General features: G+C 42.5%; 2 protein-coding genes across 2 annotated transcripts; one reads left to right on the top strand and one right to left on the bottom strand.

Annotated features, from left to right (window-relative positions):
- Nucleotides 1–25,721, top strand: LOC148997234 (hydroperoxide isomerase ALOXE3-like). The gene is made up of 4 exons (XM_089118742.1): nt 1–157; nt 942–1,042; nt 24,875–25,045; nt 25,377–25,721. The coding sequence occupies exons 1-4, from the start codon at nt 94–96 to the stop codon at nt 25,554–25,556; spliced, it is 516 nt and encodes a 171-aa protein (XP_088974868.1). The 5' UTR covers nt 1–93; the 3' UTR covers nt 25,557–25,721.
- LOC120479207 (uncharacterized) lies at nt 9,450–14,137 on the bottom strand. Its single transcript, XM_089132894.1, has 8 exons — nt 13,743–14,137; nt 11,961–12,026; nt 11,113–11,170; nt 10,815–10,865; nt 10,692–10,736; nt 10,360–10,424; nt 10,184–10,267; nt 9,450–10,091 (listed from the first exon to the last, which is right to left on the bottom strand). The coding sequence occupies exons 1-8, from the start codon at nt 14,135–14,137 to the stop codon at nt 9,638–9,640; spliced, it is 1,218 nt and encodes a 405-aa protein (XP_088989020.1). The 3' UTR covers nt 9,450–9,637.
- Nucleotides 25,722–26,072: the final 351 nt, after the last annotated feature.

The raw sequence follows: 26,072 nt of genomic DNA, 5'->3' as shown, positions 1-26,072 counted from the left end.
AACCTGAAAAACATCTGACTGTGAGGTTTCTTTAGGTTTGTTGCAGCTTTCTTGGCACACTACTATAAACATGATACACATGTGCAGAAGGACATGGAGCTGCAGCGCTGGATCAGGGAGATTTTCACCAATGGCTTTCTGGGAAGAGATTCCTCAGGTCAGTTATCAGTCCGTTAGCAGCTGAAGATGCTGCAAGTGTGATTTCTGATGGAATAAATGAAGTGTAAAGACCAACGAGTTTGCATTTTCAAAGGAATTGTTGCCATATCAGGACATTTAATCCAACAAAGGTGTCCTTTCTTTTTATTTTGTGTTTAGCTCAGTATTTGCACAGCATAAGATAATCTATAAGAAAATAATTTAACCAGGTCAGTAGTCAATTGTCAATAGTCCACTCTCCATGTCTGTGTGTATGTGTGTGTGTGTGTGTGTGTGTGTGTGCGTGTGTGTGTGCGCGTGTGTGTGTGCGCGTGCGCGCATATTAATAGATTTTGTATTTTCATTTGTAATCCACTCTGTCTGTTTCTGCAAAGGTGTGTTCCAAATGGCCCATACAGTTAATGGCCCATTCAGAAGTATGGCCCATATAAACTGATGGTGTGAATGAATAAAAAGAATCAGCATTGCTCAGAGTGGATTAGCACGTTAGATCGATCTCCTGTGGGAGGTCCTAACAGGTTTCTATTGTTTGTAGCTACATTCTGTCTCACAGACAGAACTTTGGGTTAAGATTGTTGAAGGGCAACATGCTAACATCATTGCTGAAGGACTGCTACACTACAAACCTTTAATAATTTCTTCTCCCCACAAGAACTGGTCAAGCTTACTTATTTTATGTATTGGAGAAATCAAATACATTGGCGAGCCACCCAAATCACCAAAATCTAACAGTATCCTAAACTGAGTTTCTCACAGAAACAGCCTTTCATTCTTCTTCCCAGGAATACCATCATCTGTTCAGACATTGAAAGAGCTTATCAAGTTCGTCACCATGGTGATCTTCACTGCATCAGCCCAGCATGCCGCTGTAAACAGTGGACAGGTCAGTTAGTACAAATCAATTCAATTCCAATCAAACAGAACCATTAAAGCTGTAGTCTGTGATCCTAATCTCATACACTTTCTCTCAAATCAAGTGATTTGCTCCACACATTCTTCTAGCTGTAGGTTCAGCGTCACGTGTCCATGTGTTTTGATTAATGTGTATTGTTCTGTTCTAGTGTTGTGCAGTCTGTGTGTTAAGCACTGCACGATTGGGTGTCTGATACAAATTTAGCAAATCCTAAAAGATTCCATTGATCCATGGCTAAAATCTGAAGTCAAACTAACTAAGATCGTTAGTTTGACATGTTCACCAACAGCCGACTCATGAGCATTGCGATCACATTTGACCTCAGACGAAATTCTTGCCGCGTTAGAAGATTTGACTCTGTCCTGCAGTGCGACTTCTACGACTGTAAAATTGTCTTTGTTTTTCAAGACAAGTCGTGACCAAAATGGACGTCAGAGATTTCTTTGTAGCCACCATTTCAATCCTGTGTGTAATGCAGCTCACATGACTGACCGTGTCATTGATAGTGATGGAAATTTCAAAACACTGCTTCATGGAGCTTCGAAACCTTTACAAATCTTTTGTTCTGAATCAATGGTTCGGAGTATGTGTGTGAATCCCAGGTAAAAGAGGAAGATTGTTCCTGAGCTTTGGTGCTAAATAGGAAAAGGATCTACCACCAGCAGTCGATTTTCATATTCTAGGTATTATCAACTGGCCGGAGTTTTGAGATTGCAATAGACGTGAAGGAATATAATGCGTTAAGAGCTCGCTCAAGTACTGGAGCTAAACCATTTAGTGATTTATAAGTAATCAGCAATATTTTAAAATTTATACGATGTTTAATAGGCAGCCAATGCAGGGTTGACAGAAGTCAAGTCAAGTCAAGTCACATTTATTTATATAGCGCTTTTCACAATACAGATTGTATCAAAGCAGCTTCACAGTGATAACATGAAAGTAGTACAACACAGATCAATAATATTGTTAAATATTAAATATTAAATAACCCCAACTAAGCAAGCCAAAAGCAAGCCAAAAGCAAGGCGACAGTGGCAAAGAACCAAAACTCCATCAGATTGGATGGAGAAAAAACCTTGGGAGAACCCAGGCTCAGTTGGGGGCCAGTTCTCCTCTGGCTAACATTCATATTGTTTATATATAAATATTAAATATAAATATTGTTTATGTATAAAACGGCGCCATAACATATCGCAGGCGTTGAGTCGTCTCTTTACTGGCGTTGGTCCTCTCATCACAGGCGTTGGGGCATCCGAAATCCCCGTGAGAGGCTGGACACAAAACTGGACCTGACGAACGCCATTTTTCTCGGGACAAGCGTCCCGAGATAACAGCAGAAAGGCAGATGGGAAATAATTAGCATAGCTGATGTTCATAATGATTTCCGTTATAACTCTCCGTAACCTGAACTCTCCGCAACCCAACCATACGCGCCGACCCATTTGTCTGAAAGGCTGTCGAGCCCCACTGGTGCGTTAAGCAGTTTCAGTGGCAAACGGTTCCGTATGGCATAACAGAGGACTAAAAGGTAAGCATTATGTGAATGCTTGACTAAAGAGAAGCGTCTTTAATTTAGTTTTAAACTGTGTGAGCGAGTCAGAGGCTCGGACCGTATCGGGAAGGCCATTCCAGAGTTTTGGAGCTAAATGCGAGAACGCCCTCCCTCCTTTACTGGACTTCGATATCCTAGGAATGACCAGAAGCCTTGAATTTAGTGATCTTAAGGAACGCGGTGGATTGTAGGGCGAAAGAAGGTCCGTTAAGTACATAGGAGCTAAACCATTTAGGGCTTTATAGGTTAGTAGCAGTATTTTGTAATTGATACGGAACTTATGTAACCCCTCACACCCAGGTCCTACTCGCCCCGCCTCGAGCGGGCCTCGAACCCGGGTCTCCGGCGTGAGAGTCGGGCGCTCTAGCAAGGAGGCTAAACACCGCAGCCTCTAGCGTCTGTCGCTAGAGCGCCTATTGAGATTGGGGAGTGAGGTTTACTCGCACAGCAATTACTAGCTGGCCTCCGTTACACTTAATAGGTAACCAGTGTAGAGATGATAAAATCGGTGTTATATGATCATATTTTCTTGACCTAGTAAGAACTCTAGCAGCTGCATTTTGTACTAACTGTAGCTTGTTTATTGAGGATGCAGGACAACCGGCTAATAAAGCATTACAGTAATCTAGTCTCGAGGTCATGAATGCGTGAACTAATTTTTCAGCATCAGAAACAGATAGCATGTTACGTAGCTTAGCAATGTTTCTAAGGTGGAAAAAGGCTGTTCTTGTAACATATGAAATATGATTTTCGAACGACAAGTTGCGGTCTAGTATAACACCCAGGTCTTTTACTGTAGTGGATAAAGTAACAGGACATCCGTCTATATTAAAGTTGTATTGTGAGAGGTTTTGTGAGTAGTTTTTTGGACCAATAAGTAATACCTCCGTTTTATCTGAATTTCATCCGTCATGCGTCATCCAGCATTTTATATCTTTGAGACACTCTGTCAATTTAGATGAGTTAGTGTTTTCATCTGGTCGTGATGAAATATATAATTGAGTGTCGTCAGCATAACAGTGGAAATTAATTCCATGTTTTCTTATAATATTACCAAGTGGCAGCATATATATTGAGAATAGCAGAGGGCCTAAAACCGATCCTTGCGGTACTCCATAGTCTACTGACGTTATCTTTGATTTTTTCCCATTTAAACAGACAAAATGATAACGGTCCGATAAGTACGATCTAAACCAGCTTAATGCCTGTCCCTGGACACCGGTGAAGTTTTGTAGTCGATCCAAGAGTATTATATGATCTATAGTGTCGAACGCAGCGCTAAGATCAAGTAGGACTAGTATTGAGATACGGCCTTGGTCAGAAGCTAAAAGTAAATCATTTGTAATTTTAACTAGCGCAGTTTCTGTACTATTCATTCATTCATTCATTCATTTCATTTTATTTGGTTTATCATTAACAAATATACAGCAACAAATATTCAACTCATCATAAACATAACTTTTGATTAAACCAAAGGGTATAGGCTGAAGCTCAAGGCTTATTGACGCCTATCCCTCTCAATTTTTTTACAACAGTCAAACAGTGCTCAGTTTTCTTCTTGCAACACTTGAAACAACAAAGTCATAGATTTTAATTACCCACACCTATCTATATGTAAATATCATCTTGTTTCTTAGGAGCCGTTTAAATCCACTTATTGTTTGTGTCAATTTTAGATCTGTATGCAAACAATTCCATAAATTCACTCCTCTTACAGAGATAGTTCTACATCTAGTATTTGTGCGTACCTTCAGTTTTTTAAACAAACATATTCCTTTCAACTCATACCTACAATAACGTTTCTCAAACATACTCAAAATTTTATCAGGCAGCATTTTATAATACACTTTATACATTATCAATGTAACCTTGTAATCCACTAAATCATAAAATTTTAGAATGTTTAATTTTAAAAATAAATCATTGGTATGATCCCTATATTGTGATTTTGTAATAATACGTAAAGCTCTCTTTTGTAAAATAAAAAGTGGTTGGGTGTATGTCTTAAAGGTATTACTGTCACGGGTGACAAAATCGCTCAGTAAACGGAACCTTCTTGAGAGTCCTGAGTTTCCTAGGGGAACGTATTGGGTGCAACACTCCACTACGGTTCCGGGTGTGATGGAAACATGCCCGTACTGATTAGTGCTAATGCATGGCAGGTGTGAGGGAGAGAGGAGCGGCGCTCACACAGGCTTCCTGTTTCATAAGCCACAATATAAAAGGAGCATTTAGAGAGTGTTTGCAGCGCGGTTGGTGGGTGTACAGTGTGTCAAGATTCCAAAGGGTTGACTCTGGGCAGTGCTGGATACAGGCTTCCTTGGAAAAATCGTTGGAGTGTGGAGATCGCCCATTCGAGTTGCTGGGTCAGATTGATCGTTTGTGGGAAGACTGCTGGACCGAGCTAGGGCTGGATCTGTGCTGTGGAAGGAGAGAGGAAAGATAAGTGAATTGTTTTCATCTTATGAACATTTTAACCACTTGAAGAGGATACAGGGAATGTGGATCTGACTGTTGGAGGAGCTATGTGTTTCAGAGTGTGATGAGGAGGAATTAAAAGTGAAAACCCTGTAAACGAGCGCAACGGACGGAGTGGGGCCTCTGTCCAACCCTATCGTGTGAGTGAATTGCAGTGCTTTTGCCTTATTGATACACATTGATTTATTGCTGTGGAATTGAAGTGAACACAAGTGTGCTGTGTCTTTGTTGAGAAGTGGCCCCCATCCATGCTTACACGTTCGTGGAAGGTTATTATATCTGCCCCCGTCAGAAGCCCAGAGTGATAGAGTGAACTGAAGAGAGAGTACTGTGACTATCCTCACCTGTTCTACTTACTGTTTGAGCCCAGAAGTATACAGCAACGCTGATAAAGTAATCGTTTAACCCACTGTTGCCCTACTGTGAACTGAGGAGAGAGTACTTTGTACTGTGAAGATCCACACCTGTTCTACTTGCTGTTTGAGCCCAGAAGCATACAGCACCACTGGTAAAGTAACTTTATGACTCACTGTCCCCCTATTGTGAACTGAAGAGAGAGTACTGTGTACTGTGACTATCCTCACCTGTTCTACTTACTGTTTGAGCCCAGAAGTATACAGCAACGCTGATAAAGCAATCGTTTAACCCACTGTCGCCCTACTGTGAACTGAGGAGAGAGTACTTTGTACTGTGAATATTCTCACCTGTTCTACTTACTGTTTGAGCCCAGAAGTATACAGCAACGCTGATAAAGTAATCGTTTAATCCACTGCTTCATTACCGTGCACCCACGAGAGTACCCTGTACTGTGAAGAATCCTTACCTGCCATACTTACCGTCTGAGTCTGGAAGTCTGCAGCACCGCTGGGGGGAAAAGTAAGCTTTTAATCCACTGCTTTATTATCGTGCACCAACGAGAGTACTCTGTACTGTGAAGAATCCTTACCCGCCATACTTACTGTCTGAGTCTGGAAGTCTGCAGCACCGCTGGGGGAAAAGTAAGCTTTTAATCCACTGCTTTATTATCGTGCACCAACGAGAGTACTCTGTACTGTGAAGAATCCTTACCTGCCATACTTACTGTCTGAGTCTGGAAGTCTGCAGCACCGCTGGGGGAAAAGTAAGCTTTTAATCCACTGCTTTATTATCGTGCACCAACGAGAGTACTCTGTACTGTGAAGAATCCTCACCCGCCATACTTACTGTCTGAGTCTGGAGGTCTGCAGCACCGCTGGGGGAAGAGTAAGCTTTTAATCCACTGCTTCATTACTGTGCACCAACGAGAGTCCTTTGTACCGTGAAGAATCCTTACCTGACATACTTACTCTTGGGTCTGGAAGTCTGCAGCACCGCTGGGGAGAAGTAAGCTTCAACCCCCCTGCTCCATCATCGTACATCGACGAGAGTCTCTTGAACTGTGAGAAACCCTTGGTTGAATAAAGATTGTTACTCCTTTGAAACTTGTCTCTGTCTCCGGGTCCTCTGTTGTGTGCCTGTGGTGTCGGCTCCTCACGGTGGTGACTCAGTTAGAGGGGGGGTGGTTGGTCACCCGAGCGTTCCTCCCCTCGACCTGTGACATCACCCCAAATCTCCAGACAATATGTTAAGTATGGAACAAATAATGATGCATATAACATAAATAATGCCTTCTTATTTAACAAGTTCCCAATCTTATTTAATATCGCAACTGTCTTTGAAATTTTAGATTTTACATAATCAATATGCTTTTTCCATGATGTACTATGTCTGAATCCTGACTGGAATTTTTCATAGATATCATTTTCTTGCAAAAAAGAGCACAATTGAGCGGACACTACTTTTTCTAGTATTTTGGACATAAATGGAAGATTTGAAATGGGTCTGTAATTTGCCAAGTTATTTGGATCTAATTGCGGTTTCTTAATGAGGTTTTATTACTGCCAGCTTGAATATTTTTGGGACATGACCTAAAGATAAAGATGAGTTAATAATATTGAGGAGAGGCTCTTCCACTAAAGGTAATAGTTCTTTCAGTAGTTTAGTGGGTATTGGATCTAATAAACATGTTGTTGGTTTAGATGCAATGATAAGTTTATTTAGCTCCTCCTGTCCTATCGTTGTAAAGCGGTGTAGTTGTTCTAGAGGGGCCATAATTGAAACTGAATCATAAGACACCATAGAGGATTGTACATTTATAATTGTGTTTCAGATGCTTTCTATTTTCTCATTGAAGTAATTCAGAACCGGGCTAATATGGTCATACTTCCTGGTTCTGGTAAGAACTCAAGCTGCTGCGTTTTGGACAAGCTGAAGTTTGTTTATTAAGTGTGCAGGGCAACCACCCAGTAGAGTATTACAATAATCTAGCCTTGATGTCATGAACGCATGAACTAATTGTTCCGCATTTGTCAATGAGAGCATATGGCGTAATTAAGATATATTTTTAAAGATGGAAAAATGTGGTTCTACAGATACTAGACACATGACTTTCAAATGAGAGATTAGTATCAAAGAGCACACCAAGGTTTTTAAGCTCGGAACACACCAAGCCGACGGTCGGCCAACTAAGTTTCAAAATAAGATCAGGGGCCTCATGTATAAACGTTGCGTACGCACAAAATGGGCATAGAAATATGCGTACGCATTTTTTCACGCGCACATCGGGATTTATAAAAAATAAACTTGGCGTAAATAAGTGCGCACCGTAAGGATGCTCTTGACCGTGCGTATGCACTCTTTTAGAAGAGTATGGGTTTTGGCGACACCGATGGTGAGCTGGAGTCAAATGTCTTTTTGCTTACTATTAGACAGTGAATCTAAAGATAATTATACATCTGCAGAAATATAATACAAATATAATTTCACAAACCTATCATCACTTGAAGCAAACATCCATCCCTTCTTAAATGACCGCGCCAGCACGCGCGTTGGGCCGTTTAGTGAAACTGACGCACATATAGCCTATAATCTAACGGCAGATGGAGTAAAACCGTAAATCTTCATTATGAGTCCAAATCATACAGTCCATATTCACAATAACAGTTTAAATAAATAAGAGAATGGTTTAAACTGTTTTACTTCTGATATAAACATTTAGATTAAATATGCCATTCTCATTAATGGAGTTAAACTCTTAAACTACATGAAATCATTACTGAGAAGTTACTATTTATATATATATATTCAATAAATAGAAATAGACCTATTTGTTGTGGATGCATTTTGAACACTTTTCTTCTGGCATGCTGTGTTTTAATGTTTTAACTAGAGATAGTCTGAGAAAACTGTTTCGTGCAAATAATGCACAAATATGTCTATCGCTTTCCATTAAAATATAAATCAATTAAAAATACTATTTGGCCAGTGGAAAAGATTGAGAAAAACTTTCTCTGAAATGTATTTAACACTATTTAAAAAACAAGGCAAGGATATAGGCTACTAAAAAAAAAAAAATGTTTGTAATAATGTGACGGCACATCCGCATTTCATATTTTCCTAACGTCTTGTACCGTTAAACTTGGCATCACGTGGATGAATAATCATATGCAAATGATATGCAGATGAGGATATGCATATTTAAACTAGGCGTTGTAATCTCCATATATGTTTATTTCGGGGAGGAGACGCACGTGTGCATAATCTCCCGCTGACTGGGATTTATGAAGTGAATTCTGCGCAGGTTCTGGCGTACGAACGGTTTTATAAATCTGAAAACTTTTGTGTGTATGCAAATTCTGCCTTATGTGCGTACGCACACTTTCAGGATGAAATCTACGCAAAGTTTTATACATGAGGCCCCAGTTGTCTGTAATGTTGCGGTTAGCATAAAACTAACGTTAGCAAGCTAAGCCATCTACAGAATGTTAGTCCAATTACATAAATAAAATTACGTGTAGGACAAGTTTATCTCAGTCCTAATTTGTCTTTAAGCATAGGCAGACATCAGCTAGCATCTAACTGACTAAACCAGCTTTTGAGCGGCTTGATTAGGATTAATTTACTGTTATTACAACAATCATTTTAGGGAGGCTCCATAGTAGCTAAATATGAGAATGTTGTGGTTGTGCAGTACATGTTCATTATCTTCTACGAGTTGAGGACACAGCTATCTCTATAGCCATCCCCTAGATACAAGTTAGTTGCTTCAAATAAAGGAACACTTTGAGATCCAGTCCGAAACCAATACAGTTGTTGAAGAATATGTCTGAATTTAATAGGCTAATGAATAGATTAAAATAACACTTGGGACATTGTGCAGTTTCAGTCCAGTTACCCAGACACACTTTATGAAGGCTCAAACAGCTATCGCAATTTGACTCCAAGGATTCACTTACTCTTCCCACAGGCCCTTTAGATGTTTTCAAAAAAGACAAAATACTGTAATTTCTCTTGATCAATTTACTTTTGAACATTGTAGTACGTACAGTATAAAACAGATTTATTGGCATGCAAAACTGAAAGGGATAACACAATAAAACGTGTCAAATAAAACAAAAGAAAGGAGTAATAAAAGTGTTGACGACGTTGTTCTAACCACACAGACTCAGAGAACAACACTATGGTAGGCAGACATCTTCAATCAGATACCTGCCATAAGCCATGTGGCTCAGCACCAGGCGTGTGCTCGGCCAGTTTCTTCTTTTGGAAAAGCCTTTGAGGCGTAGTGCAAGGCCACTGCCACGACCTGCAGTCTTATACATTTTTCGAACAGTTACATGCATCAGACTGTCTTTAAGTTTGAGGTCCCCAGCCAAACTCTCATTAATATAAACTGAGGGGTGGAATGGCTTTGCGAGTTCCCGGAAAGTTTTAGAAACTCTGTTGAACACGCCAAGCATAGCCATGTCTAAACTCAGAGTCTCTTCAATAATACGCTGAAGGACTACAAGTGGCAAGAATGGACTGTCCTCTGTAATGGGTGTGCCTGATGGACAGCTTAGAGATTGGAAGGGGCGGCTGACATGGGGAGATGGAGAGGGTGAGATGGGTGTGTCAGCTAGTCCTGCAGGGCTAGAGAAAGAAATTAGAGATCAGTATATTGGCTACCATCTTAATGAGCACCAAATAAAAGGAAATAGCAATATATGAACACAGTATAATACTTTTCGCTGCTTGGTGATAGGAAGTGGTGGCTAATATGGGGAGATGGAGAGGGTGAGATGGGTGTGTCGGCTAGTCTTGCAGGGCTAGAGAAAAAAATGAGATCAGTATATTGGCTTCCATCTTCATGAGCACCAAATATAATTAAATAGCAAAATATGGACGCAGTATGCAACACCTTTCAAGTGTAAAGGTCTCAAGCAGTTGTCCACACCACCACCTCCTGATAGAGAGCATGTCCACCTGAAAGTAATGTTATGCTCTAAATGTCTTCATAGGCTGACACAAATCCATGTTACAGTACTTATGGGACTGTACAGTACAGATATGGGAACCATGGCAGTGTACATTTTTACAGATGTAGCCATCTCCTCCAGTGAGTACAGTAACTGCAGACAAAGTTAAGTGTATGGCCTATTGGTGCATGTTAACTGTAGCCTCCAGATTGGACTAAATTATTAAAAGCCTTATTTCACACTACAAATCTGATTGAGATTTGAACGAACTCACCTCAACGAAATCGTATGGCTTTTGGAGGCTAGAATACATTGCATACTGAAATGAACATACAAATGTGTTAGTTGTTCTGCAAACTAGTAATCAGTTATCACTTCTGAAAATATTGCATCTCACCATCAGCATAAACACACCACAGCTGTTGCTCTGATGCTGGGGAGATGCGCCCTATGATGGTAAAAGGGGTGTGTGATTTATTATCAATGATTCTTATTAAATGATGCCTACTGATATCTACACTCATTTTGCAGCTTTAATCATACAAAAAGTGACACAATGTGCTTTAACCTTCCATTTAGCAGCAACTAGGTTCATTCTGCGTCACTGTCAAATCATAATAAAAAATATAAAGAGGCCTGCCTATGTACGCTACTCTACTAAATGCAATGAATCGTGCTACAGCCACACATTTTACCTCGTCAGCCAAGTAAAATGACTTCCATGGTCCATTGGACACAGCATGTGCCAGGTTACTGAAAAGGTTTGGAAGACGTGTTAGTTGCAATTCATGTCTTTCAAATGTAACATTGAACCCCGTTTAGGAATTGCTGAATCTCTACCATGACTTGATACCCACCTTGAGCCCTAAGAGCATAGTTTAAAAATGGAACTACACCTTCCTATGCTAAAAAGTGACCTGGGAGTAGCAGCAATTCCTAGTAGGGACTTGGAACGTATGGAACATATGAACAGGAAAAATAAATGCAGAATGAAACAAAAAGGAAGTATAAAACCTTTTTTAACCACACTGAGCGGGCACATGTCTTTACAAATGAAATAAACAGAGTGGGTTCTTTTGGTTGCACGAGTTGAAGTCATTGGTAATTTGTGTATTTGAACTTGAGCAAGGGTGAGTTGTGAGTAGGGATGGGAATTGACAAGATTATCTCAATATCAATGCCACTGACAATTCTGCTTATCGATCCGATTCTTTAACGATTCTCTTATTGATTCCTGATAGCACTGTGTGGAAAAAGTAGTTCAGCAAAATTCACACCCAGCGGTAATTCAGGGGGAAAAAAATAAATAAATAAAAATCTCTGAATGCTCCACATGAAACTTTTCCGACCTTACCATCGTGTCGATTTATTTTGATTAATATGTGCGAGGAGAGCGAGCAAGACAGCGCTTAGATTAGAGACTGTATACTTTCACCTGGCTCCGCATGTTGAAATGTACCAACAAAGCATGAATGAGGATTCAATAATAACAGCACAGAATTTCAGATAGAAAAAAAAGCGATGTCAAAGTGGGTTTACTCACACACAATGTCCAGTGCCCCGGTTGCCAGGCAGGGAGAAGCACCACGTCTTTGGATGCAAAGTCACACTGAGGAAAAAAAAAAAAAGTTCAAAGAGGAACTTGAACATGAGGTTAAAGCTGAAATACAAGTTCTGTTACATTACTACTCACAATCATTTCAGCAATCGGAGAAGCCTCATATGGAGGAAGCCAGGTGACCACCACATAGGCATCCACAGCCATGGTTGCAATGCCCTTTATTTGAAAACAGATGCATAAAACTTTGTGTAGGCAACAAAAGTATACAGTCAGGAAACATGAATGCACAGATTATGTTAAATGTAATAAATGTAACTTACACGTGCATTTGCAGCCTTGGCGATAATGTTGAAACAACAATTTGCGATCTAAAAAAAAAACAATGATTAATTAGTAAGACAACTAATCAGCTCACACCATAGGAAATACAGTTAAACACTTGGTTCAGATTTACCGTTGCTTCAACATCTCGTTCTAGGCCCAGAGCAATCTAGAAATGCACTGCATCTAAAGCCACATGTCTGACCATGTTATATTTACCATCTGAAGATGAAACTTCAGAGGGTAAAGGTATCGACTAATTTTTGGATTACTTAACGATGCATAGTTTGTCAAGGTAATAACATTAAATCTGATAGTAACTTTGAACTATAAAAAAAATAACACCTTAGTGCGCCGACGCTCTGGCAACGGTTAACAGGTTTAAAGGCTTTTTGTGCACAGTTTGGACACCGTTTCTATGCTATAGCTGTAAAAGACTATTTTAGACAAAGATACCTACCACCAAAACGAGGCAACGCGCCCATCAAAGTTATCTGTGTCACCATAACGAAGCAGTACGTGGCCGCTACTTCATGCCTCTTGTATCTAGCTAACACGTTAACATAACATCCAACTTAACAATGTAACGTTACTGTGCTAATGTTAACTTAGTCTTCGCTGCAAACTCTTTCTAGCTACAAACAGTCGTATACGTTGCGTGAGCTGCGGAGCTGTGTGTGTGTGTTTGTGTGTATGCGGCTGTTCTCTGGCAGTTTCCAGTAAAAGCTATTGAGTTATTTCAACCACCGGTTTCAGTGCCTTTTTCGAACCCTCAAGATATTACAATTAAGTTAGCTATGGCTAAGACGAGATAGCATGACATTAGCGGCTACCGAACCTTGCTTGCCGCGATTATTAATATCAGATTCGTATACCATATAAGATTAAGAAGACACGACAGCTATATCAATGACATAAATGAGAATACTTCCCAGTCAATGTTGTAGAAATAAACAATAGCCTACTTACTGACATAATCTCTCATCGATTGACCGCTTGACTACTACTTCTCCCGGAAAATTTAAGGGAAATGACATCATACCCAGTGTGCCTTGCGAAACTCTTCGTGATTGGACGATGAAACGCTATCAGGAACGCCCGATGGGCTTTCTAGTGTCATTACGGTAACGCCCAAGCCGCAGCTGGACCCTCCTCGAGAATTGAGGTATTCAGGGCGGATTTCATCCACCCCCAGTGCCTTGCCACCGAGGAATTTCTTGTCTACCTCAGTGACCTCAGCTAGTTTGATGGACGAGTCCACCCCTTAGCCCTCAGCCTCTGCTTCCTCAATGGAAGACGTAACGCCGGGATTGAGGAGATCCTCGAAGTATTCCTTCCACCGTCCGACGACATCCCCAGTTGAGGTCAACAGCCGCCCACCCCTACTGTAAACAGCATTGGTAAGGGACTGTTTCCCCCTCCTGTGACCGCCGGACAGTTTGCCAGAATCTCTTCGAGGCCAGCTGATAGTCCTTCTCCATGGCCTCACCGAACTCCTCCCAGGCCCGAGTTTTTGCCTCCACAACCACCCGGGCCGCAGTCCGCTTGGCCTGCCGGTACCTGTCAGCTGCCTCCGGAGTCCCACAAGCCAACCAGGCCTGATAGGACTCCTTTATACATTTATTGATAGCCCAGCAAGCAATTAAGTTCTTTGGCGTAGGCCCCGTCCATAGCTCGCAATCCGAGGGTCTGGACTCTGCATTTCCTGCCTGAAGACGAAGGTAGGGGCGCAGCCAACCCCCTCGTGAGGTATAGGAAGGGACCATCCTGGTGGTGGTGGGGAGGATGGAAGGGAAGGAACCATCTTGGAGGTGGTAGGATGGGAGGGAAGGAACCATCTTGGAGGTGGTGGGGAGGATGGAGGTCAATGAAAGCGTCAGCATCTGCGAACTCAAACATGTGTAAGTACCAGACTTTTATATCTCAAGCATTAGACACGATTGGATAGATGAGAAGGTAATTAGTGACGCAACGATTGAGTCTTCCTGGCAGAACTTAACGCTAAAGCTTCCATTTCTACCAGAAAGACTCGGGAGAATAAATACTGTAACAATAAATACATTTATAGATAGCCCAGCAAGCAATTAAGTTCTTTGGCGTAGGCCCCGTCCATAGCTCGCAATCCGAGGGTCCGGACTCTGCATTTCCTGCCTGAAGACGAAGGCAGGGGTGCAGCCGACCCCCAAAAATTCCACCAGGACAGAGCCCACCCCCAAAGAACGGTAAAGAAAAGTATACCCACCAGTCATGTATCCTGTAGAGCCTAAAATAGAAAGAAAAGGGAGTTAATAATAGGTATGAACGTGAAATGTGGAAAGCCTCGTAGCCAATAACTAATTAGTAAGATGATACTTCATAGTGAGCCTGAAAGGAACTATGAGAAGACATGAATAATGCACTATGCATTTATGTTCTGCTGCTGTATGTACATTAGCGTTTCTCCATGCTGACGCTTTCGTCCAGAGTGACTTATTTTTTGAGACAAACTTACATCTGATCGAAGCCAGTTCCTTATAAATGAGTTGGAGGGAATCAAGTGTTGTGGAATAATGACTTAAACTGTGGGGAGGCTAACTTAGGACATGTCATTGGAACACGAGCCGTTATAGGAACACTGAGAAAAGACCGCCTTGGCCATACAGAACCGGCCATATAGGACAAGCCATTACAGACCGCACATAGACATGGCCTCAATGGACCACGCAGAACCTGGCCACATTGGCCACACAGACACGGCCGTGATGGACCACACAGAACAGCCACATAGGGCCAGGCCTCATGGAACACACAGAGACAAGGCCACAATGGACCACACAGAACAGAGCCACGATGGGCCAGGCCACCTTGGGCCACACAGAGACAAGGCCACGATCACACAGAACAGAGCTGCATTGGGCCAGCCCTCATTGGACCACACAGACAATGCACATTGGGCCAGGCCTCATTGGACCACACAGAACAGGCCACCTAGGGCCATACACAGAGCAGGCCTCCTTAGACCGCAATCTGGCCACATTGGACCACACGGCCATGATAGACCACAGAGACAAGGCCGCCCGGCCACATGGCCTTGCTAGACCACAGAGACGAGGCCGCGATGAGCCACATCGGCCGCTAATGCCGCACATAGAACGAGGTAGACTAGACAAGGCCGCAAGGCCATACATAACCAGGCCACAAGGACCACATGGACATTTTTTAGCGAGGCAGCAATGCCTTGAGGCCGCTTGGCCACACGGACAACGGCCACTTGGCCAAATTAAACCGCGCCCCTAAGGGCCACTGGCTTTTTTTTTTTTTTTTTTTACATATAGGACAAGGCAACTTGTGCCACAAGGCCACTATAGACCACACGGAACAAGCCACACAGACAACGGCCACTAGGCCACATTGAACCGCGCCCACTAGGGGCCACTGACCACTGACCTTTTTTACATACAGGACAAGGCAACTTGTGCCACAAGGCCTTTAGACCCACACAGAGACAAGGCCCGCTGGGCCACAAGGCTGCTAAAGCCACAGAGATACAGAACCACTCATAGACAAGGCCTTAAGCCACATAGAACCAATGCCATAACTGGCCACAAGACCACGGGACAAGGTCACATTAGGCTACACGGTCACAGTAGACCACACTGAACATAGAATGAGGCTGCAAAAGCCATGATATTGTACACCCACACTGAGACGAGGTCACACAGGGACACCGGCCACTAGGCCACACAGAACCAAGACCATAAGGGCAACAAGACCATATAGGCCACACATAGGACAAGGCTACATTATGCCACAAGGCCTTGAGACCCGCACAGAGACAAGGCACGCTGGGCCACAGGCTGCTAATGCCACACGGATACAAGGCCAACGAGACACAGCCACTAGGCCACACAGAACCATGCCGTAACAGGCCACAAGACCACGGGACAAGGCCACATTAGGCTACACGGTCACAGTAGACTACACGGAACATATATATCATGTTTTGTTTTTGTTTTTTTCCACGAGGCCACCTGGGACGAGACCACGACGGCTACTAATGCCACATAAAGACAAGGGCCACATTAAGACAAGGCCACTAGGCCACATATAGATGATGACTTATGACCATGAAAGCAAGCTGATTTAAAGACCAATATGACGCCAGAATATAATGGCACCACCACCAGTAGTTGCAAAGGTTATTTACCTGAACCGTTTAGTGAAGAGCTTGCTGAGCGCCGATGGTGATTTTTGGATCAGGTCGTATGCATGACTCGAATATAGAGGAAGACCATCTGCCCAGGATTTTACTGGCTGCAGTAGAAATGCCACGTTCGGCTGCTGTCGTGGCAGCCCCAATCCTGAACGAATAACCAGTATACTGGAGGGAGATAAACTGTAGCTTTTGAGGACAGAACTTGCATCCTGAACTAGGCTTAGAGAGAAGTGCTCGTTAGTTAGGATAAATGAAGGGGAATTTAAAGAAATTAAATCACAGATGAGAAGGGACATAATTGCATAGCACTGAGAGCATGCAAAGAACATACTTGTGTTCTTGGGAAGAAAGCTCTTGCTAGTTCTTGGAAGAACGAACTCACAAGCACACAGAACGCTGCTGACAGTTTGAGACGATGTGTTCTTGCTGGTATTGCGCAATAGTAACGTTACCCCCGCACAGACGCCATCTGAAGTGCCCAAACAACGAGAATTATTGACGATAACAGACATGCTTTATTGCCCAAGCCTAAGGGATTACTCTACATACACAATGTAATGTATATTCATAACAATAAAGCAACACCTGTCCCATTTTAATTCTGCTTCTGTTGTTTGTGTACATCACTAGCCAACAGCGGGAAAAACGCTGGTAATATTCAGGTAACTTAAAATTGAACTGCCTCTCTATGCTTCCCGCTCCTTCCGCGAATGCCGACATGAATTATGGGATATTTCTTCGTCAAGTTCACACAAGTTACTAACCGATGCATCCTCAGTAAAATGGGAGTGTCAAGAACACATCCGGGATTTTTAACCGTTCTTGCCGAAATGCAAACTTGTGTATTGGGACAGTACTTGGCCGCGACTGATGACGTTTCACAAGTCCACAAGAACACAAGTACAGACAAGAAGGCATATTGAGAAACGGCCACAGAGTAAAGAAATTAGGTGAGAAACGCAGATCAGAACAAGACCATGGGGAAATCGGAGTATTTAGCTCCTGGAGTAAGTCCCCTGGATGCATGAGCCATGAATGCTGAAATAGACAGCTACCATCTGAATAACAATAGAAAAGAGACCATTGCGGACAGTATGTAATAAAAAGGGGGTGGAAGGATTTTGATCTCTAACTTACTTAGTGTGCAATGCTACTGTATAAACATAATTAACATCTTCAAGGTTACAGCACTCAGAGTTCAAGCAATGGGAGAATTAAAGAACTGCTTTTTAAAGGTTAGAACAGCTCTTGAGGGTAGCAAACAAAATTCCTCCTGGTTAGTGCATCACAACCTAAATTAACATGAATCCTGCCAACTGGACATGATTTAAAGAATATTGAGACAGAATAGGCTAATTAGTGACTAGAGATAGCTACGATGAGCTACACAATTCATCATTAACCATTCGGAATGTTGTCTGTTGACACTTGAATCTCTGAAACTTGAATGATTCCGGTTGTACAAGCGAAAAGTTCAAAATTGTTGGTGAGAGATAATCTAAGCTGCAAAACAAGCTATTGAAACTTCCACCCCTGTGCTGGGAGTAGCAGTCCTGCCACATCCAAAGGGATAGACAAAATGATATGCTCAATCATCTTCGAAATGACCATTCCGACCTGCTATTCAAAATTATCTGTGGGGAATTCTGATCCAAAACACACCGGAGACCCACCAAATATCCTGTGAAAAGGGCACAATTATAAACATTTTTTATCTTGTGATACAATGTGATTGGCAGGCGTTTATCCGAGGTTTACTACAGGTCTTGGCTATGCTTTAAGTTGCAAACTAAGAGAGGGTACGGTGAACAGACTTTGATAATTAGTATTAAAATAGTTACCTAAATTGAATGCCTGCGAGAAAACTATGAATTGAAAAATATTAAATTACAATTCGTAATTGTAGACAAGGGAGGAAATACCGGCCATGATCAGGATGTGAAAACAGGAACCTGAAAGAAAAGCAAAACATAACTAATTTAACAAACTCTGTTAGAGGAGGGCAGGGTGATGGATACGGGTCTCTGAAGGCCAAAAGCCATCTGAAAGCCTGAAACGAAGAGTGAAAGCGCATAGCTATGGCTTTCATTGCAAGAATAATCACAACCTTAATTATGAAATTGAAAACAATTGATAGAAAAATTAACACGGAGGGAACGGCATGATCGCCTAACAATTAGATCTGCCTTGATGACAACCATGCTTTGTTAGCACATCGATACGATATATTTTGCGACCACGCCAAATCCTTAAGGATGCTAACGACCATCATAGAATGACTTAGTCTCAGTTGAGACTCTTGAATAGAAAGATACATGAACATGTAAATCATACAGTTGAGCAAAGACAATGCCACTCGAGTCTCCTTCACTAATTGAAGAGTTCAGATGCAAAAGCCTCTAAATGCCATTTGAAATTTTCTTCTTTAATGATGATTTTTATCAAACTTGTATATTTAAGTTCAGTAATTTCACTTAAATAACAATTAATAGGTAATTATCATTGCCATTTAAGTGAAATCACTGAACTTAAATATACAAGCTTGATGAAAATGATCATTCTAGAAGAAAATTTCAAATGGCACTTAGAGGCTTTTGCATCTGAACTCTTCAATTAGTTCTGTTGATTGGTTTGACTTGAAAAACTAATGTGACTGTTAGTTCTATTAAGTAAGCGGTTTTTGCTAAGAATATGTAGCTTTTGACAAGAGCATCCTTAGTCTGCATTTCTGTACATTAATGTTTAAATACCATCACGTAAAATACTCTATAAAACAAATGGATTAAGTAGTCGCCATGAACGGTTGAATATTACAGCGATTGTAGTTATGTCCAATATCATAGATCTAATTTCATTAAGGGACTTATAAAATTAATTAAGTAAGCCTAAATATGTTGAAATAGTTGTTTGTGAAATTACAACACAAACAAGTATATAATTAACTGCCATTGTAGAAATATCCACTACAGTATGCATAATAGGCAAATGAACAACTTCCCTTTAACTCAGGTTCATTCCTTCATTCATTTACTATTAAATCAGTTACTCAGTTGTTAGTGGGTATTTGCAAACTGCCACAAGAGCGTGATTTCAACAACGCTGTCGCTGATATCATTAGATCACTGCACTGTGGAATAGCTATCAGATGCGAAACTTGCTTGCACTTGCTATGAACATTTCCCCTTTAAGGGCGAGCTATCGCGGCACCGTTTCAGTCTGCAGATCAGGAGTAATTATAATTATTCGCCACGTCACCGCGTGGACTCCAATTTGAACTCTGTCGCTGGTGTAGGAAACAAAGGAGAATACTTACCTGGATGAAGTTTAATCATGATAGAGTGGACATATTAACAGTAGTTGGTGGGAGCACCTACCAAAACTTGAAAAACTAACTTGAAAACCTTGGAAATGAAGCTTGAACTTGAACCAGCGAGAGAAGATCGCCTCTCGTGACTTGCAGAGTTGTTGATTCATGTACGTGGATCGGTGATCTGCGGGATAATGCGCCCGTGCAGACAGCGAGGTCCTTTGCTGGACAGGATGACATTCTCTTCCTGCCGGATTATCCTGGCTGAGCTGAAGCTGTTGAGGCTTTTGATGACGTAAAAATTGAACGGATTGGTTATACCCAGGGCGTTTTAGGCCTGGGGGAGCAGAAATTCTCACGAGAGGCCTTGGCTGATCGAAAACTCTCTGAAGACCACTGTGCATGTGGGGAGATGCGGCGCTGAACGCGGGAACCTCAACATGTAGCAGGAAATACGGCGGGACATATCCATCGTCCGAACTCAATTACGATATGCGTGTCCTGGCAACTGAACGAGAGCATCAATGAAAGCGTCAGCATCTGCGAACTCAAACATGTGTAAATACCGGACTTTTATACCGCAAGCATTAGACACGATTGGATAGATGAGAAGGTAATTAGTGACGCAACGATTGAGTTTTCCTGGCAGAACTTAACGCTAAAGCTTCCATATCTCTCTGACAGGAGATTCGGCCAAACGTTCCGAGCAAACCCTTACAGTATGCTTGGGTCTGCCGAGTCTGTCCAACCTCCTCCCTCGCCATCAGATCCAACTCACCACCAGGTGGTGATCAGTTGACAGCTCCGCCCCTCTCTTTACCTGAGTGTCCAAGACATACGGCCGCAGGTCAGACGGCCCGGCAAAAGCAATGATTATGAATATGTCAAAAATAGCAAGGAGACATTTTAATTTAACATTTATTTATGAAGATGAAGTTGACGATGCTGACTCGCGATCTTCGCAGTAGGCTAGTGGATGAGTCAGAGAGAAATGCACATTTCATTTGATAAGCAGAAAGCAATCTGTTTGGTTTAGTTTCGTTTTGAATTGTTCTGTTTACAAGTTGACATTTGAATATAGATATACGTTTCAGGTCTGCGGAGTAGGATATACTTATACGCTGAGTTTATATTTATGAGACGCGCTCCGCACTGGCGCCTGCGTGTCGTGATTAGCCTATTTATAATTGTTTGCTTTTACTTCTTGTATTAAATCCAGGCAATTGGTTGATGAAACATTGATTAAAATCAAGATAAAATCGAAAGGAAAACAAAATTCACTTTAAATAAAGGCTTTGTGCTTTTCTGTTTGAGGTCTGGAAGTTTTAAATCCGTCTTTTAGTGCCTACCATTTTATTTTGCATATGGGCCCGGGACTGACTTGCTACTTAACAGACTTAACAGAGCATCCATCAAGTGTTAGACAGTATTCTAGGCTGTTACGTGTGGAAGTTTTTTGTCCAATAATTAGAATCTCTGTTTTTTCAGAATTTAGTAGTAGGAAATTACTAGTCATCAATTTTGTCTATAAGCTATGCATTCCGTTAATTTTGTGAATTGGTAAGTTTCGTTAGGTTTTGAAGAAATATACAGCTGGGTATCATCAGCATAACAGTGAAAGCTAATTCCATGTTCCCTTTCGTCCTGGGAACTCCGACGTGTCGTCGGGTAGTTCCCTGACGAATTGGGATCACGCTAGGGAACCTGAATACCTCTGATAGAATTAACAACGAGCCAATAACGTGATGTTGTTCAGCCCTCGGTAATCAATGCAAGGTCGCAGAGAACCATCCTTCTTCCCAACGAAAAAGAACCCACCCCCGCAGGAGAAGAGGAAGGCTGGATGAACCCAGAGGCCAGAGAATCAGAAATATATTTCTCCATGGCCTCCCTCTCGGGAATAGAAAGAGAGTAAAGTTTGCCTTTAGGCGGAGATTTACCTGGCAGTAGCTCTATCGCACAGTCATAGGAACGATGCGGAGGAAGAGAAGCAGCACGAGACTTACTGAACACCTCCTTCAGGTCGTGGTACTTCACGGGCACGTTAGATAAATCCGCTACCTCACTCTGAAACACAGAACCAGACACAGATGGACAGGCAGACACTAAACAGGACTCATGACAGTGGTTACTCCATGTGGAAACAGTGTTAGTGCACCAGTCGACACGGGGGTTGTGTCTGGAAAGCCACGGGTGACCCAAAACCACTGGTGCAAGTGGTGAGTCCATGAGAAAAAATGAAATGAGTTCAGTGTGATTTCCAGAAGTGATGAGGGTAATGTCTTCAGTAACGTGAGTGATGCGGGGAAGTTCTTGACCATTGAGTGCGTTGACGATAATCGGGTGCGAGAGGGGGGTGACGGGGATCTGAAGTCTATGTGCTAGTCTGAAGTCCATGAAATTACCCTCCGCTCCCGAATCCAGAAGTGCGCTGGTGCAGTGCGTTGATTGTCGCCATCTCAGTCTTACCGGGAGGAGGGTTGATGTTGATGAGGTCTTCTCGGCGGAGATCCCACCCGATAGTAGCCTCATACTTACTACCGGGCTTGCTCTTTTACCGGGCAGGAGTGGATGAAGTGGCCCGCCCGGCCACAGTAGAGACAAAGTCCTTGGGATCTCCGCCTCACCCTCTCCTCCCGGGAAAGCCGAGCTCTCCCCACCTGCATGGGTTCATGGTCGAATGCGGGGCTGACCGCGCTCGCACCACCGGGTTGGTGGTCCTCTGCGCCGAACACTGGGCGGCTGGGGCGCGTCAGTCTGGTTACACGATTCAGTCGAGCGTCCACTCTCAGCGCAAGTTCCACCAGTCCATTCAGTGTCTCGGGTAAATCCATAGCGTAGATCTCTCTTTGAACGCAGTCAGCCAACCCATGCAGGAACATATCCCACTGCGCCGCCTCGTTCCAACGGCACTCTGCGGCCAGGGTGCGGAACCGGATGGAAAAGTCCGCCACCGAGCCTTCTCCTTGTCGCAGCTCGGCGAGTAATCTGGCCGCCTCCTTACCCGCCACTGCACGGTCGAAAACTCTCTTCATCTCCTCGGAGAGTGCCTGGAACGAGGTGCAGCAGTTCTCCCACACCGCCGTCCCCCAAAGCGATGCTCTTCCTGACAGCAGGGTTAACACAAATGCCACCTTCGCCTCTTCGCTCTGGAAGGTGTGTGGCTGTAAGGCAAAGTGCATAGAACATCTAGTGAGGAATGCTCTGCAAAACTCAGGCTCACCAGAATATCCCTCAGGTGTGGGTAGGCGTGGCTCTGATCTCCCCGCTGCTGCAGGCGCTGGTGGTGGGGGGACGGGCGGCGTGGGGGGCGCAGTGGGAGTCCGTAAAAGCTGTACCTGTTGGGTGAGCTTGGACACCTGCTTCACGAGTGCTTGCACCGCACGACCTGTGCCAGAGATACTCTCCTCCTGTTGATCCATCCGTGCGATACTGTGAGCGATGAAGTCATTGATCTGTGATGAATTTGCTGCATCCATGGTTTGGTCAGATCGTTCTGTAAGGAAATGATGGGAGGATGCAAGATGCAAATACACTCAGTTTAATGGTAGGTCAGATATGACAAATGTAAGACACAGATCGGGGACAACACTCAGGTGGTGGGTGAAGCAGGGACGAGATGGCGATCCGGTGGTGAAAACAGGTGATGACGTGCTCGAGTGAAACCCAGGGAAGTGGAACATCCAGAAGACACGAAGAACTGACGAAATCCAGGTAACACGAAGAACTGACGAAATCCAGATGAGACACAGACGAGGCACGAGCACAGGACCACACCGAATGACAACCACAACGATCTGACAACAAGAGGGAGAAAATGCTGGGTATATATAGGGACTGAAATGAATGGCAGCTGGTGACACTAATCAACACAACGAGTAACCACACCCACACAATTACACTCACACAGACACATCAGCCTGAGACAGCCGATTCATGAACCGTGACATATAAATTGTAGCTAAAATATAGCCATTGATGCATGAGGTCCAATATAGTGGACAGGTGATTAATCAGATTTTTCTCCCAATCTAAAATCAAAACTTGGAAAATTTTACTGTGATATGACTCATTAGATACTGCTTGATGCTGCAATATTTTTTTTTACCTACAAGAGTGTCCTAGGATAGAAGGAATGGGTGGATATTCCGGAGCACCTTGGCATGTCTGACTGGACTTGGCCATCTTGGTTTTGAGGGGGAAAAAATCTAAACTCAATGGCTTATAACTTTGTTGCAATGCATAGGATGATGCACCAGGGTCCACTGAAGAGATTGATGTGCAACTTTCCCATCAAAACCCTTGCAAATTCAAGAAAATGCTTTTTAAATAGCTGTCCACTGTAGTGACCACTATGCATGAAAGGGTTAAAAAGACGTGAAAATTATAAACATTAGTTACGATCATAGATTACGATGCAATTCTTGCCCGATTGTGCAAGTGAATATTCCGTCATGTCCCGACTCCTAAACGCGTGTGTGTGACGCCTGCAGCGCGCTTGCCTAGTGCAGAGGGAGAAGACGCAGCACCGCGAGCCCTTAATATGGAAAAAATTGATTCGTGGCCGTTGAGAATCGATTTCGAATCGACCACATTTTAAAAAACGATTAATCGAAAAATCTTTTTTTTTTTTTTTTTGCCCAGCCCTATTAAAATATCAAATAAATAAGTGATACTTGGTGCCACAGCGATACTCTTGATCCAAAAAGTATTGCTATACCACGATACTCAATATGTTGTCCCACGGTCAGTCATTTTTCACCAGCTGCATCTACACAAAATTTGAGGGTTCCCCCACGTGTCAAATTCCACTTTAACTGGTAATATGGTCATACTTCCTGGTTCTGGTAAGAACTTGAGCTGCTGCGTTTTGAACTAGCTGAAGTTTGTTTATTAAATGTTTAATGTTTATTAGCATTTATTAGCAACTAATTGTTCCGCCTTTGTCAATGAGAGCATATGATGTAATTTAGATACATTCTTAAGAAGGAAAACTGCTATTTTACAGATTCTATTAACGTTTATGAATATTTGGCTTATATATCACATTTTTCACCAATTCTTTCCCCCCAGTTTGACTTCGGCGGCTGGATGCCCAACTACCCCACTGCCCTGAGAAAGCCCCCTCCCAAGGAAAAGAGCAAGACCGCTGAGGACACCATCCTGGAGACCTTACCTGACGTGAGCACGACGGTGAACGGGATGGCTGTCCTGAGACTGCTGAGCAAGGACTCTGCAGACCATGTGAGTTTTTACACCATCAGTACACATGTTAAAAGACTGCAAAATTAAATTTTGCTGTGAAAAATTGAACAATCTGAAAGGCATTCTTGTAAATGCCCTTATATTTCTCCGGATGACAATTGCTTGCTTACACTGCTTTCAATCATCTAGTTTGCATTACCTGGCTGTTTACATTTACATTGCAAAGCAGATTAGCAAACTGCAAGCATAATGTTGCAGGGGGCTCTTACTGAATATTAGTGTGCTGTCCAATGTAGTGTGTTAAACATTGTTATAAACTTGTTTCTTATCAACGTTATTTACGATTACAATCTTGATACCCTGTCCGTAGTACCCTCTGGGAAATTTCCCAGAACATCTGTATGATGAAGAGGTCCCCTGCAAGCTCATTGAAGATTTCCAAAAGGATCTGGAGAAGTTGTCCGATCTCATCGAGGAGCGGAACAAGAAGTTGGAGCTTCCCTACACCTATCTGAACCCCAAGAATGTGGACAACAGTGTAGCCATTTGAAAGGATACAGTAGTCCCTCTTAATACTTTTGCATTTCTATTAATAGCTTTTGTCTTTTCTATGCTCCTTCATAACCATTTACTCCTCTGTCTAAATAGAGAGACCTTCCTTAAAATACTGAATCATGAAATAAATAAACAAACCAGTTTAAGGGAGCTACTGAAAGTTGCTTCAACACTCTGATTTTTTAAGCTGAGGTTAGAATATAATATAGGTGAAAATGTTTGTATACAAAGTAACAAAATTTATTTACTACAAATGGCATCAAATAGAACTGCTGCAAAGTATGTCACAGATATCTTGAGCTTATGTCAAATGCATGGTGTGTTTTAAAATTACACAAAATAATAAAACAATAGAGGCCCCACCATGCGATGTGCTTTGAAAGTAGGGTTAATAAAATAATGATCTCTCTCTCTCTCTCTCTTATCCACTTCTGGTTTGACTCAGTGATTTTTTTGTGTACATTATTGTACTGCAATAAACATCTTTTCATCAATTATTCCTCGGCATCCT

This window comes from Pimephales promelas, chromosome 2, assembly GCF_988280905.1.
Source record: "Pimephales promelas chromosome 2, fPimPro1.hap1.1, whole genome shotgun sequence".
Classification (NCBI taxonomy): domain Eukaryota; kingdom Metazoa; phylum Chordata; class Actinopteri; order Cypriniformes; family Leuciscidae; genus Pimephales; species Pimephales promelas.
The sequence above is the reverse complement of the archived record's forward strand: the minus strand, read 5'-3'. Positions and strand labels throughout refer to the sequence as shown.

Coding starts and splice junctions, on each gene's coding strand:
- LOC148997234 (XM_089118742.1), top strand. CDS start 94: ATGGAGCTGCAGCGCTGGATCAGGGAGATTTTCACCAATGGCTTTCTG. Junction 158..941: donor TCTGGGAAGAGATTCCTCAG/GTCAGTTATCAG, acceptor TCTTCTTCCCAG/GAATACCATCATCTGTTCAG. Junction 25,046..25,376: donor GCAAGGACTCTGCAGACCAT/GTGAGTTTTTAC, acceptor CCCTGTCCGTAG/TACCCTCTGGGAAATTTCCC.
- LOC120479207 (XM_089132894.1), bottom strand. CDS start 14,137: ATGGTTCCTTCCCTCCCATCCTACCACCTCCAAGATGGTTCCTTCCCT. Junction 11,171..11,960: donor CGGGGCACTGGACATTGTGT/GTGAGTAAACCC, acceptor AAACCTTTTCAG/TAACCTGGCACATGCTGTGT. Junction 10,092..10,183: donor CTATCACCAAGCAGCGAAAA/GTATTATACTGT, acceptor TTCTTTCTCTAG/CCCTGCAGGACTAGCTGACA.